Here is a 12,301-nt window from a genome sequence, read left to right as displayed (position 1 = left end):
GGAGCTTAGAGAGCTTTGTGGCCTTGTGAATTGGAAGAGATGTTTACAGCTTTTAATTAAAACGTCTCTGACACCCTGACCCACTCACCTGGTGAGAAGAGTCCAGCTGGTGAGTTGGTTTTCATGACTAAACCAGGTGAGACCGTCAACCTTTGACCAAGTTCACCCCGAGTGACAGGAAGCAGGCTTATTTGCAGTGTGCGGGCAGGAGCAATCATCAGGGCCAATGTAGCAGCTGTCGGGAGGAGAATGGGCCTGCCCACCCTCCGCCAGGGAGATACTGGGTCTAGACCAGTGACCCCGAAGAGATGTTAAATATTAATTACAGATAAGGATGGTGCTGCCTGGCGCTGTGCTGCAGGGAGGGGAGGGGTGAGGAACAGGAGGGGAGACGTGCTGGGCGCACAGAAGGGAGGGCATTGCCCACCCAGAAAGGGTCTCACCAGGGCAGCTGCACTTTGACCCTGTTGCTCAGCTATGTTCAGACAGGGCTTCAGGATGTTCAGAGGGGGATGGGGGCGCTGACCCCTCAGGGTCCCCATGGGGCCCTCCCCTCCTTATGTCCCTGGAGTCTCATCCTGCAAAGAATCCAAACTGCTGTGGGAAGTTCCTTCTCTTGATGAAGACAAAACATACTAGGTTGGGGGACTTCCCTGGTGGTCCGGTGGTTGAGACTTCCCCTTTCAATGCACAGGTTGTGGGTTCAATCCCTGTCCAGGGAGCTCAGATCCCACATGCCTCGTTGCCAAAACACCAAAACGTAAAACCAAAGCAATATTGTAACAAATTCAATAAAGAATTTAAAATAATGGTCTGCATACAAATTTTTTTTTTTTTTAGAAAAATCGCTAATTTTAAACTCCAAATGTGTTGTAGCCTCAGCAGGGGCCCAGTGGGGAAGCCCCCTTCTTCTCCTTGGGCCTCTGTTTCCTCATCACAAGGATCACAGGAGATGCAGTGATACAAAGCATGTGACTGCATGCTGAAAGCTCAGATGAGAACCTGCTTTTACGGAGGAGCAGAGGCAGGGGCAGAACAGTGGGGTAGCCCTGCCCTGCCTCTGGGGGTGGGGGTGCTGGGGAGACAGGTCCTCTGAGAAGGCTGCTGCCACCCCCAAAATAGCTTCCACCTAAGAGCTCAAGGCAGAAAGTGAAAAGGAACTAAAAAACCTGTTGATGAAAGTGAAAGAGGAGAGTGAAAAAGTTGGCTTAAAGCTCAACATTCAGAAAACGAAAATCATGGCATCTGGTCCCATCACTTCATGGGAAGTAGATGGGGAAACAGTGGAAACAGTGTCAGACTTTATTTTTTTGGGCTCCAAAATCACTGCAGATGATGATTGCAGCCATAAGAATGTTATAACCAACCTAAATAGCATATTCAAAAGCAGAGACATTACTTTGCCAACAAATGTCTGTCTAGTCAAGGCTATGGTTTTTCCAGTGGTCATGTATGGGTGTGAGAGTTGGACTGTGAATAAAGCTGAGCGCCTAAGAATTGATGCTTTTGAACTGCAGTGTTGGAGATGACTCTTGAGAGTCCCTTGGACTGCAAGGAGATCCAACCAGTTCATCCTAAAGGAGACCAGTCCTGGGTGTTCATTGGAAGGACTGATGCTGAGGCTGAAACTCCAATAATTTGGCCACCTCATGTGGAGAGCTGACTCATTGGAAAAGACCCTGATGCTGGGAGGGATTAGGGGCAGGAGGAGAAGGGGATGAGAGAGGATGAGATGGCTGGATGGCATCACTGACTTGATGGATGTGAGTCTGAGTGAACTTCAGGAGTTGGTGATGGACAGGGAGGCCTGATGTGCTGCGATTCATGGGGACACGCATGAGCGTCAAGAGTTGGACATGACTGAGCGACTGAACTGAACTGAACTGAGCTGAACTGAACTGAACTGAGCTGAAGAGCTCAAGGAGGAGGTTCCATGTGTCTCTGGGCCCCTGTTTCCTCCGGTCCCTTCCCTGGCCTCCTCCTAGGCAGTCCAGCCCCTCTGACCTGGCCTGGAGCAATTCTGAGGAAATCAAGATAATCTGAGAAAATGCCTGATCCAAAATCAAACTGAATTGGGGGTTAAAAAAAAAAATCGCAACAGGAGACAGCTACTAGTTTACTGGGCACGGCCCATGTGCCAGGCGCTGTGAAACATATTTTTTTTGCGGGGTGTTTATTTATTTATTTATTTTTAATTTTATTTTTTTACTTTACAATACTGTATTGGTTTTGCCATACATTGACATGAATCCACCACAGGTGTACATGAGTTCCCAACCCTGAACCAGACATGATTTAATCTCAGCCTCACCACAACCCCATGCGGTAGGTGTTACTATCCCCATCATACAGATGAGGAAACTGAGATTTCAAACAGCGATTCATTTGCTTGTAGCCACGCGGCCGGGAAGCGTTAAGGCTGGAGCTGGAACCCGGGTGGGCTGAACCCAAGGCTGAGTTTCCAAAGTTGTGAAGTAAGTACAGTTGTAATTGTGTCTCCTTCAGGCGCCCCGTGGCCCCATGTTCCTTCCAAACCCCGCTCCCAGGATAGGGTCTGGAACTCCTGCTGACAGACAGGGTTTCTGTGTTCTCCCTGCCTGGTGGGCCTGCACTTCACCTGGGGTCCAGCCTCCAGCAGAGGATGGAAGCTGAAACAGTGCAGTTTCAGGCAGTAGGCCTGGGTGGGGCTGAGCCACAGGCTGCACTCGGCCCTGGAATCTTGCCATCTCGCAGGTTGTTCTGGTTCTGCCCAGTCTGCTGCGAGGCGTCCCTTTTCAGGCTCCTTTTTCCCCTCTTCGGGGAATCACAGAGGAGGCAGAGACCTCAGTCTGTTGAACCAGACTATGAAACTGGCCAGGAAAGGAATGAAGAGGGGTAGGCTCCAGGAGAAGTCTGTATCCAGTGTATTAGGAGCCGGGGCCCTGCACCTCTGGGAGGTCTCCTCGCATCAACTCCCTCTCTCTGACTGTCCTGCCCTGCAGAGCTTGGCGTGCTCCAGCTCATTTGCACATGATACACCTCTGAAACTGGCTGGAGCTCTTCTCACGTCTTTTTTGCTCCAAAGGGATCTCAGCCTAGGCAAGGGTCCAGCCTCCTCCTCTGCTGGTTCCTCGAGGGCACCCACCTGGGGAGGGGCTGCAGAGTGCGCAGCGTCCCTGGATACAGGAGTGAAGGCCCAGGATGTGAGCTGAGGGGGTGGTGGGGACAGGAGGAAGCCCCAGGCCTGCCCTGTTCTCTGCTCAGGACTCCCACTGCACGGTTAGGGCCAGGCCTCGGAACAAAGAGTCCAGCTCCGTGGGTGACTCCAGGTCTGGGGCCTGAAGGCCTGGGCTCTCAGCCTCAGTCTTGGATGCCGGATCCTCATCACTGGGACACACGAGAGACTCCAGCAGGCCCCAGCGACTTGGACCCTCATCTGTGGGGGAACATGGGAGGGAAGGAGTCTGCAAAGGGAGGCACCCGGGGTGGCCCTCGATCTGGACAGAGGAGAGGAGGGGCAGCTGGCCCTTTAGGGAGCTTCGTGTTCCTGGCTCCCTTTGGCCTATGGTATCAGAGTCAGAGTCTGAGTCGGTGTGAACCCCTAGGTGCTGGTGGGAGGATTTTGCTTCTTGGGGGTCCTCCATGGCCAGGGGTGTCACCCCCTGTAGTGAAAGGCCACCTGGGCTGCAGCTTCCAGCTGGCACCTCTTTCTGGAGCTGCCCCTTAGTTCCAAGGTGTTTTGGACCAAAGCGTGTCACAGGTGGGGAGTCTCTCCCAGACTCTTCCCCGCACATCCCGTAGGAAGGAGGCCAGCTGTCTGGGGTGGCCTGCGGGGTGTAGGAAGGAAGCTGGGCCTCTGAGACAGCCTGCGGAGTGTAGGAGGGCGGTTTAGCTTCCAGGGTTCCCTGAGGTGCATAGGATGAGGGCCTGCCCTCGGGAGCAGCCTGGGGGGCGTAGGACAGCGTGGGGAGTGCCTGGTGAGGTGGTCCTCCAGAGGGCCGGAGGACGGGGAGGTCTGGCTGCCCAAGGTAGGCGACCTCAGGCAGGCCGTGCCGCGGTGGGTGTCCCAGGGGCTCCGTGGGGTCGGAGACCTTGACTTTGGAGTACTGGACAGGCTGGGCCAGACCGCCGGAGCTGCTGCGGTCGAAGACGGGGATCAGGGTGTGCTCCTGGATGAACCACAGAGGCTGGAAGGGCAGGATGGGCTGGACATCCTAGGCAGGGAGAACAGCACGCCCGTTAGAGTGCCTTCTCAGCCCCCCGCCCCTGAGGATGCCGTGGGCTCCACGGTCCTCCCCAGGGGTGGGGGCGAGGGCAAAGGTAGACCGCCTGAGGGCTTTTCCAAGATCCGTAATCCCTGCCTTCTTTCCCAGGGATTTCTCTTAGTGCTGGGGCCTCTGTGAAGGAACAGAGCTCTGGCCCTGTTAGCTGAGGGCCACTGCCTGAGTCTGGCTTGGCCAGGGAGAGCGGTGAGTCAGGCTGTGATTTCTCCAGGAGGTGGGTATTCTGGAAGGAGTTGACTCAGATTTGGGATGACCTTGGGTGATGCTCCCCAGGAGGTGCTTCAGCTGCTCTTCAGCTCCCGAAGGGCCTCATGGAGGGAGAAAGGAGGGGAAGGGAGGGGGAAGCGGAGGCCGGGAGAGTTTTCAGGAAATGGCTCAGATGGGCTTTGACTTGGAGAGACCGATGGGTCCGACTCCTCCAGCCCCAGACTGTCCAGGCTCTGCAGTGGGCAGAGATGCCGTGCTGGGGGCCAGACTCGGGCTGCTGATACGACACATGAGGTTTGCTAAGGCTTAATTTAGAAAAATTAGTTGCCAAGACTTGAAACGTGGGAGAGTTCACATTACCATCTGAACTTGTGACTTCATTGGTAAAAAATGCAAAGATGTGGCCGCACTGGGCCTGTGATCCCAGGTGGCAGAGCCTGTCTGGGCTGCCCATTCAGACAGGGCACGTGTCCCCTTGAAAACGACATGGCTTTTCTGTTCCACGCCTTCTCTTCCTGATCCCCTAGCTCTTGTCAGTCCACCCCAGGGGCTGCCAGCCACGTCTCTAGGTTGGCGGGAGAAGCAAAGAGCCGGGGGTCCCTGAGCCCATGCCCTCCCCGGGGCCCCTGCTCACCAGGGAGCTGGGAGGTGGAGGCGACTTGGTGATGTATCTGTAGCTCAGGTAGCAGAGCCCTGCGACCAGGAAGCCCATGGAGAACAGGAAGGCGCCGGAGAAGGAGTAGGTCCACGTCCGATCTGGGTCAACGAGAGGCAGAGCAGGAAGGCTGAGGCTGTCAGCGTGGGTGCTGGCAACTCAGGCCTCGACCCCCAACCCCACCTCTCGGGACAGGCTTGGGAAGGCCTCTTCCACTCCCAAGACTTACGGGGCCGGGGCGAGGGCACAAATGGAGGGCCACACACCATATGTCTAAATATTAAGAATTTATAAATTGTGTTCTTGCATTGTTAAGTAAAATCTGTTCTGTGCCCCCTCCTTGACAAATATACTTTTCATAACAACCGGGAAGGCTTGAAGCTTGCTTCTTGGACTCCTTGGGGTGCAGAGTGGAAAGAAGGAAGTGCAGGGGGGAGTTCCTGCAAGCCCAGCCTGGCTCCAGTCCACCCTGCCAGGGGCCTCATGCACAAGGATATGGGCTCATGGTCAAGTTCATCCAAGGCCCATACAATGCCCGTCCTTTGGCCACCCTTTGGGCCGCAGGCTTGTCCTCTGGAAGAAAGACCCAAGGAGGAGACCTGCCGAGATTGGACACAGGCTCCAGCCATTGATGCAGGGAATTTCGAGGCTCTCAGAGTCCGTGGGGACCTGCCCTCTTGGACTTAAGGACCCTTCATCTTGTGGGGAGGGCCATGTCCAGGGCAGAGCTGGAGCAGGACCTTACAAGGGCCCCTCTTGTCTGGGTCTAAGGGAAGTCCTGCCTTTCTGGTGGGGGCTTGGGAAAAGGGGAAAGGGAGGGGGGATGGACAGTGAGAGGGGCCTGGCTTGCCCACATCTCAGTCAAGATCTGAGCTGGGTATTGGGAAAACCTCACTCAGGGGGGGAGCCTGGGAGGCATCACCCTTTCTAAAGCAGAAGGAGAGGACAGATGAGGGCTTTAGTGCTGAGCCTCCTCCCTACAGTCCTGTGTCTTTGGAATGGGTGCCTGCAGCCAGTTCTTGGCATGACACACTTCCTGTCACCAACCCAAGTGGGACTGGGAAGTAGCTTGGTAAAGAAGAGGTAGCTGGGGTTTTCGTTAAAACTGGTGATTTGGGACTTCTCTGGTGATCTAGCAGTTGAGAAGCCATCTCCAATTCAGGGAATGCTGGTTTGATCCCTGGTTGGAACACTCAGCTCCCACATGCTGCAGGACACTAAACCACTGTGGCACAGCGAAAGAAAGCCTGCGCGCTGCAGCGAGGCCCCAGCGCAGCCAAGACAGCCAACAGAAGGCTGGCGATCGGGATTACCCAGCGGTCTTGGCTTTCCAAGTCACCCTCCTTCGGTTCCTGGCCCCTGTGTGGCTTCAGCTTGGGTGATCATCAGTTGCCAGCGACCTTGGCAATGACTGTGAACCCTGGGAATTGTTGGAGACTTTACTTCCAGCCCTCTCCTTACTCCTTCCCAAGCCCCTGTGGCGTGGGCCTCTCTGGGTAGCTTCACACTTGAGTGATACCCTGTCCCCTGCCACATGACACTCCCATCACTGTACTGGGGAGAGGACCGGAGCCACATGTTTCTACACGACATGCCTAACGTGACCAGAAAACTGCAGCTCCCCGTACCAGGACAGGGACTTGGAACATTTCTGCCATCTCACTCATGGAGAAGTAGGAAGACAATACAGAAACAGCACTGGAAAGTGGGGAATTAGAGGTTGGGCTCAGCCGCCGATGTGCTGAGCTACTCTCTTCTGCATGACCCTCTCCGGTCTAAGATTTATTATTAATAATAACAGTAGCCAGTGATGAGCGAACTCTTACTACATGCCAGGCACTGTATAGAGTGCTCCACCAGTGCCATCCTACCAAACAGGTGGCTCTGTATGGCCCCTCCTTACAGATAATGAAGCTGAGTCTCAGAGAGGTTGGGTGACTTGAACAAGGTCCACAGCTACTCAGTGGCGAAGCCAGGGTTGACATGTGTAACTCCAAAGCTCATCCTCACAGCTGCTACACAATGATACCTTTGTTTCCTTGTCTATTCAATTAGGATATGGGGTGAGCCAACCCTTAGACCCCTTTCCAGCATCAGGATGCTGGGATGATGGGCCAGACATTCGGAGAGGTAGATAAAGGAGGGGCCCTGGGCTCTGGGGTAAGACAGACTCCTGGATACCTACTGACATCATTAACCTAAAGATGATGACTAGGGTGGAAACTGTTTTCCAAATCCATCCAACCCAGGGGTATCGCTTTCATCCTCTAAACTTACAGCATTACATTTCTATCTCTATGAAAATAAACACAAATAAAAATATCACGATGCTCACAATGAGAGTCGAGTTTCAATGTGCTGGAGGAAAGGAACACGGGACGCCACCTCCTTGAGCCAGTGACTCAAAACTATTTCTATGGAAGCGTAGTAATGAGAGTGTCTTCCCTGGTATTAGGCCTCGTTCTGTCTGTCACCACCTGCGCAATTTGGGGCAAGTTACTTAACCACTCTGTGCCTCAGCTTTCTCAGTGGAACCAAGATGCTTCATAGATAGCTCATGAGAACTGTGTTTGGAAGTGTCTGGTCCCTGGCTGGTCCTGCAGAAATGCTATTATAATCACTGCTATTTTCATTTGACCTGGGAAGGTAATGAGGGATCTTTTAATCTTTTCTGCTCTCCCATCAGCAGATTATTTCCCAGGATGTCTCACTTGAGTTAATATAAAGTTGAATTTGGTTTGCCAGGATACGCATGCAGTTTGCCAGAGAGAGGAAATTCAGATGTAGGCTGGAGGGTGGAGAGTAAACATTTGCTATGATAACCCACCAGCTAACTCATTTATGGATAAACAAAGATTGACTTTAATAATACACTGATCATCCTTCTGTGTGTGTGTTTTGAAAGAGCATGTTCAAGCCTCACCCGGGTTATCGGGAGGAAGGAATTCAGCAGTCCCACCTCCCTCTGGCTTCAGCGGAACTTACCTGGCAGCGTCTTCACTTGGCACCTGTAGGGAGCGCTCTCCTTGAACAAGTTTGGAATACAAATCATGACGGACCCATGGAACTCCGTGTCAGGGGTCAGGCCGAAAAACTCAAATTTTCTCTCCTTCTCTTCAACGTGCTGAATTTGACAGAGAACGCAGAGCAACATCTCTTATACACCAACCTCCATAAGGAGCCTGCTTATAGCTCCGCCAGGATCATTGACTTAGTAAAATGGCATGACCAGCTGCCCAAACCACACACTGGTAGGTCAGTCTGCGGCCCTCCATTCCCAGTCCCCTAACTTCTGGTTTCTCCCTAAAGCCAGTGAGTTGCAAGCTCAGTGTACTTTCACTTGGAACAGTGTCTGGCATTTAGTATGCACTCTATAAATACTAGGTGCTGTTATGTTACCACCGTCAGGGTGGCACCAGCACCACCACCACCACTGGCACCAACACCATCACCATCACTGTCACCAACACCATCACCATCGTGACCACCAGGACCACCACCACCACGACCACCACCATCACCACCACCACCATCACTATAAAGGACAGAAATGGTACGGACCTAACAGAAACAGAAGATATTAAGAAGAGGTGGCAAGAATACACAGAAGAACTGTACAAAAAAAGATCTTCACGACCTGGATAATCACGATGGTGTGATCACTTATTTAGAGCCAGACATCCTGGAATGTGAAGTCAAGTGGGCCTTAGAAAGCATCACTATGAACAAAGCTAGTGGAGGTGATGGAATTCCAGTTGAGCTATTTCAAATCCTGAGAGTTGATGCTGTGAAAGTGCTGCACTCAATATGCCAGCAAATTTGGAAAACTCAGCAGTGGTCACAGGACTAGAAAAGGTCAGTTTTCATGCCAATCCCAAAGACAGGCAATGCCAAAGAATGCTCAAACTACCGCACAATTGCACTCATCTCACATGCTAGTAAAGTAATGCTCAAAATTCTCCAAGCCAGGCTTCAGCAATACGTGATCCATGAACTTCCAGATGTTCAAGCTGGTTTTAGAAAAGGCAGAGGAACAGAGATCAAATTGCCAACATCCGCTGGATCATGGAAAAAGCAAGAGAGTTCCAGAAAAACGTCTATTTCTGCTTTATTGACTATGCCAAAGCCTTTGACTGTGTGGATCACAAGAAACTGGAAAATTCTGAAAGAGATGGGAATACCAGACTACCTCACCTGCCTCTTGAGAAACCTATATGCAGGTCAGGAAGCAACAGTTCAAACTGGACATGGAACAACAGACTGGTTCCAAATAGGAAAAGGAGTCCGTCAAGGCTGTATATTGTCACTCTGCTTATTTTACTTCTATGCAGAGTACATCATGAGAAATGCTGGGCTGGAAGAAGCACAAGCTGGAATCCAGATTGCCAGGAGAAATATCAATAACCTCAGATATGCAGATGACACCACCCTTATGGCAGAAAGTGAAGAGGAACTAAAAAGCCTCTTGATGAAAGTTAAAGAGGAGAGTGAAAACGTTGGCTTAAAGCTCAACATTCAGAAAACGAAGATCATGGCATCTGGTCCCATCACTTCATGGGAAGTAGATGGGGAAACAATGGAAACAGTGTCAGACTTTATTTTTGGGGGCTCCAAAATCACTGCAGATGGTGATTGCAGCCATGAAATTAAAAGACGCTTACTCCTTGGAAGGAAAGTTATGACCAACCTAGGCAGCATATTCAAAAGCAGAGACATTACTTTGTCAACAAAGGTCTGTCTAGTCAAGGCTATGGTTTTTCCTGTGGTCATGTGTGGATATGAGAGTTGGGCTGTGAATAAAGCTGAGCACCAAAGAATTGATACTTTTGAACTGTGGTGTTAGAGAAGACTCTTGAGAGTCCCTTGGACTGCAAGGAGATCCAACCAGTTCATCCTAAAGGAGACCAGTCCTGGGTGTTCTTTGGAAGGACTGATGCTGCGGCTGAAACTTCAATACTTTGGCCACCTCATGGGAAGAGTTGACTCATTGGAAAAGACCCTGATGCTGGGAGGGATTGAGGGCAGGAGGAGAAGGGGACGACAGAGGATGAGATGGCTGGATGGCATCACCGACTCGATGGACACGAGTCTGAGTGAACTCCGGGAGTTGGTGATGGACAGGGAGGCCTGGCGTGCTGCGATTCATGGGGTCGCAAAGAGTTGGACACGACTGAGTGACTGAACTGAACTGAACTGAGCCACCACCACCATCACCACCATCATCACCCTCACCTCTCCATTCTTCCTTCTTCTAGTTCTCCTTTTCCTCCTTTTTTTTTTTTTGAATAAATTAACAAAACCCTTTGACTGTCCATCAGTCCCTTACCTCCTCATTGCTTCTGTCTTGCCTGGACCTCAGTATGATTGCCCTGGACTCTTGCAGCGGCCTCCTTACTGGTCTCCAGTCTCTGGTCTCGGCCCTTCCACTTTCAAATTTAACCTGTGTCACAGTGATCTCTCTAAACAATCAATATAATTGCAAAGCTCCTCTATTCAAAATCCTTGATGGTCTAGGTCATATTACAGAGTGAAAAACCCTGGTTCCTGCCCACCTTGTTCATCCATCTCTCCTTACAGCTCACCTAAGTGTTGTTTTTCTGAAAGTTTCACTCTTCATCTATTTTTTTTTTCTTCTTCCATGTGTTTTTTTGTGGATTTTTTCTTGATCTGTGGCTCCTGTGATCACCAATGTGTGGATAACCCCTAAACTGATCTCAGTGAGATCTATGGAATTCCTGGGGCACACTGCCAGCTCTCTCCTTAACATCTGTGGCCTTCTCTAACTTCACATGTCTAAACATCCTGATCTCTCTCTGGGGTCTGTCCCATCCCCAACCCCAAACTGGCAACTGTATTTGATTCCCTAGTTCAGTTCAGTTCAGTCACTCAGTGATGTCTGACTCTTTGAGACTCCATGGACTGCAGCACACCAGGCTTCCCTGTCCATCACCAAGTCCCGGAGCTTACTTAAACTCATTTCCATCGAGTTGGTGATGCCATCCAACCATCTCATCCTCTGTAGTCCTCTTCTCCTGTCTTCAATTTGTTAATAATGTCTTTCTTGTTCTAATGTCCAAAGCATAAACCTTAAAGCCATTTTTCAACAAATGCTCTCTCATATCCTTTGTATATAATTGCCCTGAAACAATCCATAAACTTTTCTTTAAAGGTCTAGGACCTATGTTCTTGGGAGTTTAAAGGCTAATACATTTCTTCTTTGGTTCTTTGCCTTTCAGCTATGCCTTCCCTTTTCCAGGCACGTGGAGGCCAAGGGTTAGGGTATTTATGGTTTTTCTTTTGAAGGGGGTGAAGAAGTGCATATATGGATTTAACAGCTTATTATTTTATGGAACTCATATGGTTGAAATGATCATGTGATACAATTCCAGTAGAGTTTTCAAGGTCCAAAGAGTCCTTCCTTCCCCCGTTTTTTACTGCTTCCATCCTGGCTCAGGCCCTCAACATATCCAGCATGTACCATTGCAGTAGCCTTCTGATTTCCCACCCTGATCACTCTCTCATTTCTATGTTTGATCTCTCTTCTTTCTCAGTAATTTACAGCTTCTATTGGACCAGACTTCCCTAAAATAACAACTATAAATTCTGGTCAAAATGAAAATTACTTTTAGGTATTGGAAAGTACGTAAAGCAGGCAGATACTGGAGAAAGGCGGAAGGGGTAGCACTGAATGAATTTCTCTCTCTCTTTAGTATCTTTGGGCCTGAGGACAGGACTCCATTTATACCCTCTGGGATGGGTAACAGCTAGACAAAACCTTGTGATCTTACCGGTTTCAATAACCAGAAGACAGAGTTTAGGGCAATCATGAACGTTAGAAAATGCGGGCAGAAACCACAGATAGGACAAGTTCGTAGAGAGGGAGGCCTGAATTCTGTGTATAAACTTTGTCCAAATTCTTGGCTGATACCTAAAGTATGCACTAATGGAGTAGACTCCAAGCAGTCCAGGTAAGGTTTAAACTGAACATTACACAGCTGAGATTTTGGAGCTTGAAGTTCAGCCAAATTAAGCGCCTAGTAAGGGACGGAAGAGCCTTGTAGGCTGCGGTCCATGGGGTCGTGAATGACACGACTGAGCGACTTCACTTTGACTTTTCACTTTCATGCACTGGAGAAGGAAATGGCAACCCACTCCAGTATTCTTGCCTGGAGAATCC

At 50.5% G+C, this 12,301-nt stretch overlaps 1 protein-coding gene across 2 annotated transcripts in view; it reads right to left on the bottom strand.

Moving 5' to 3' along the window:
* Positions 1–2,156: 2,156 nt before the first annotated feature.
* The window catches only part of IL22RA1 (interleukin 22 receptor subunit alpha 1), a 28,834-nt gene continuing 18,689 nt past the window's right edge, over positions 2,157–12,301 (bottom strand). For both annotated transcript variants that reach the window (XM_004005119.6, XM_042244566.2), the window contains 3 exons: positions 8,110–8,248; positions 5,104–5,225; positions 2,157–4,193 (listed from right to left, as the gene is read on the bottom strand). In XM_004005119.6, the coding sequence (XP_004005168.2) occupies positions 3,240–4,193; positions 5,104–5,225; positions 8,110–8,248 (1,215 nt within the window). In that variant the 3' untranslated portion in view covers positions 2,157–3,239. The remainder of the gene's footprint in view (positions 4,194–5,103; positions 5,226–8,109; positions 8,249–12,301) is intronic.

The sequence above is a fragment of the Ovis aries genome, chromosome 2 (genome assembly GCF_016772045.2).
Source record: "Ovis aries strain OAR_USU_Benz2616 breed Rambouillet chromosome 2, ARS-UI_Ramb_v3.0, whole genome shotgun sequence".
Classification (NCBI taxonomy): Eukaryota; Metazoa; Chordata; class Mammalia; order Artiodactyla; family Bovidae; genus Ovis; species Ovis aries.
Note: the sequence above shows the minus strand (reverse complement) of the source record. Positions and strands in the feature narration are given on the sequence as shown.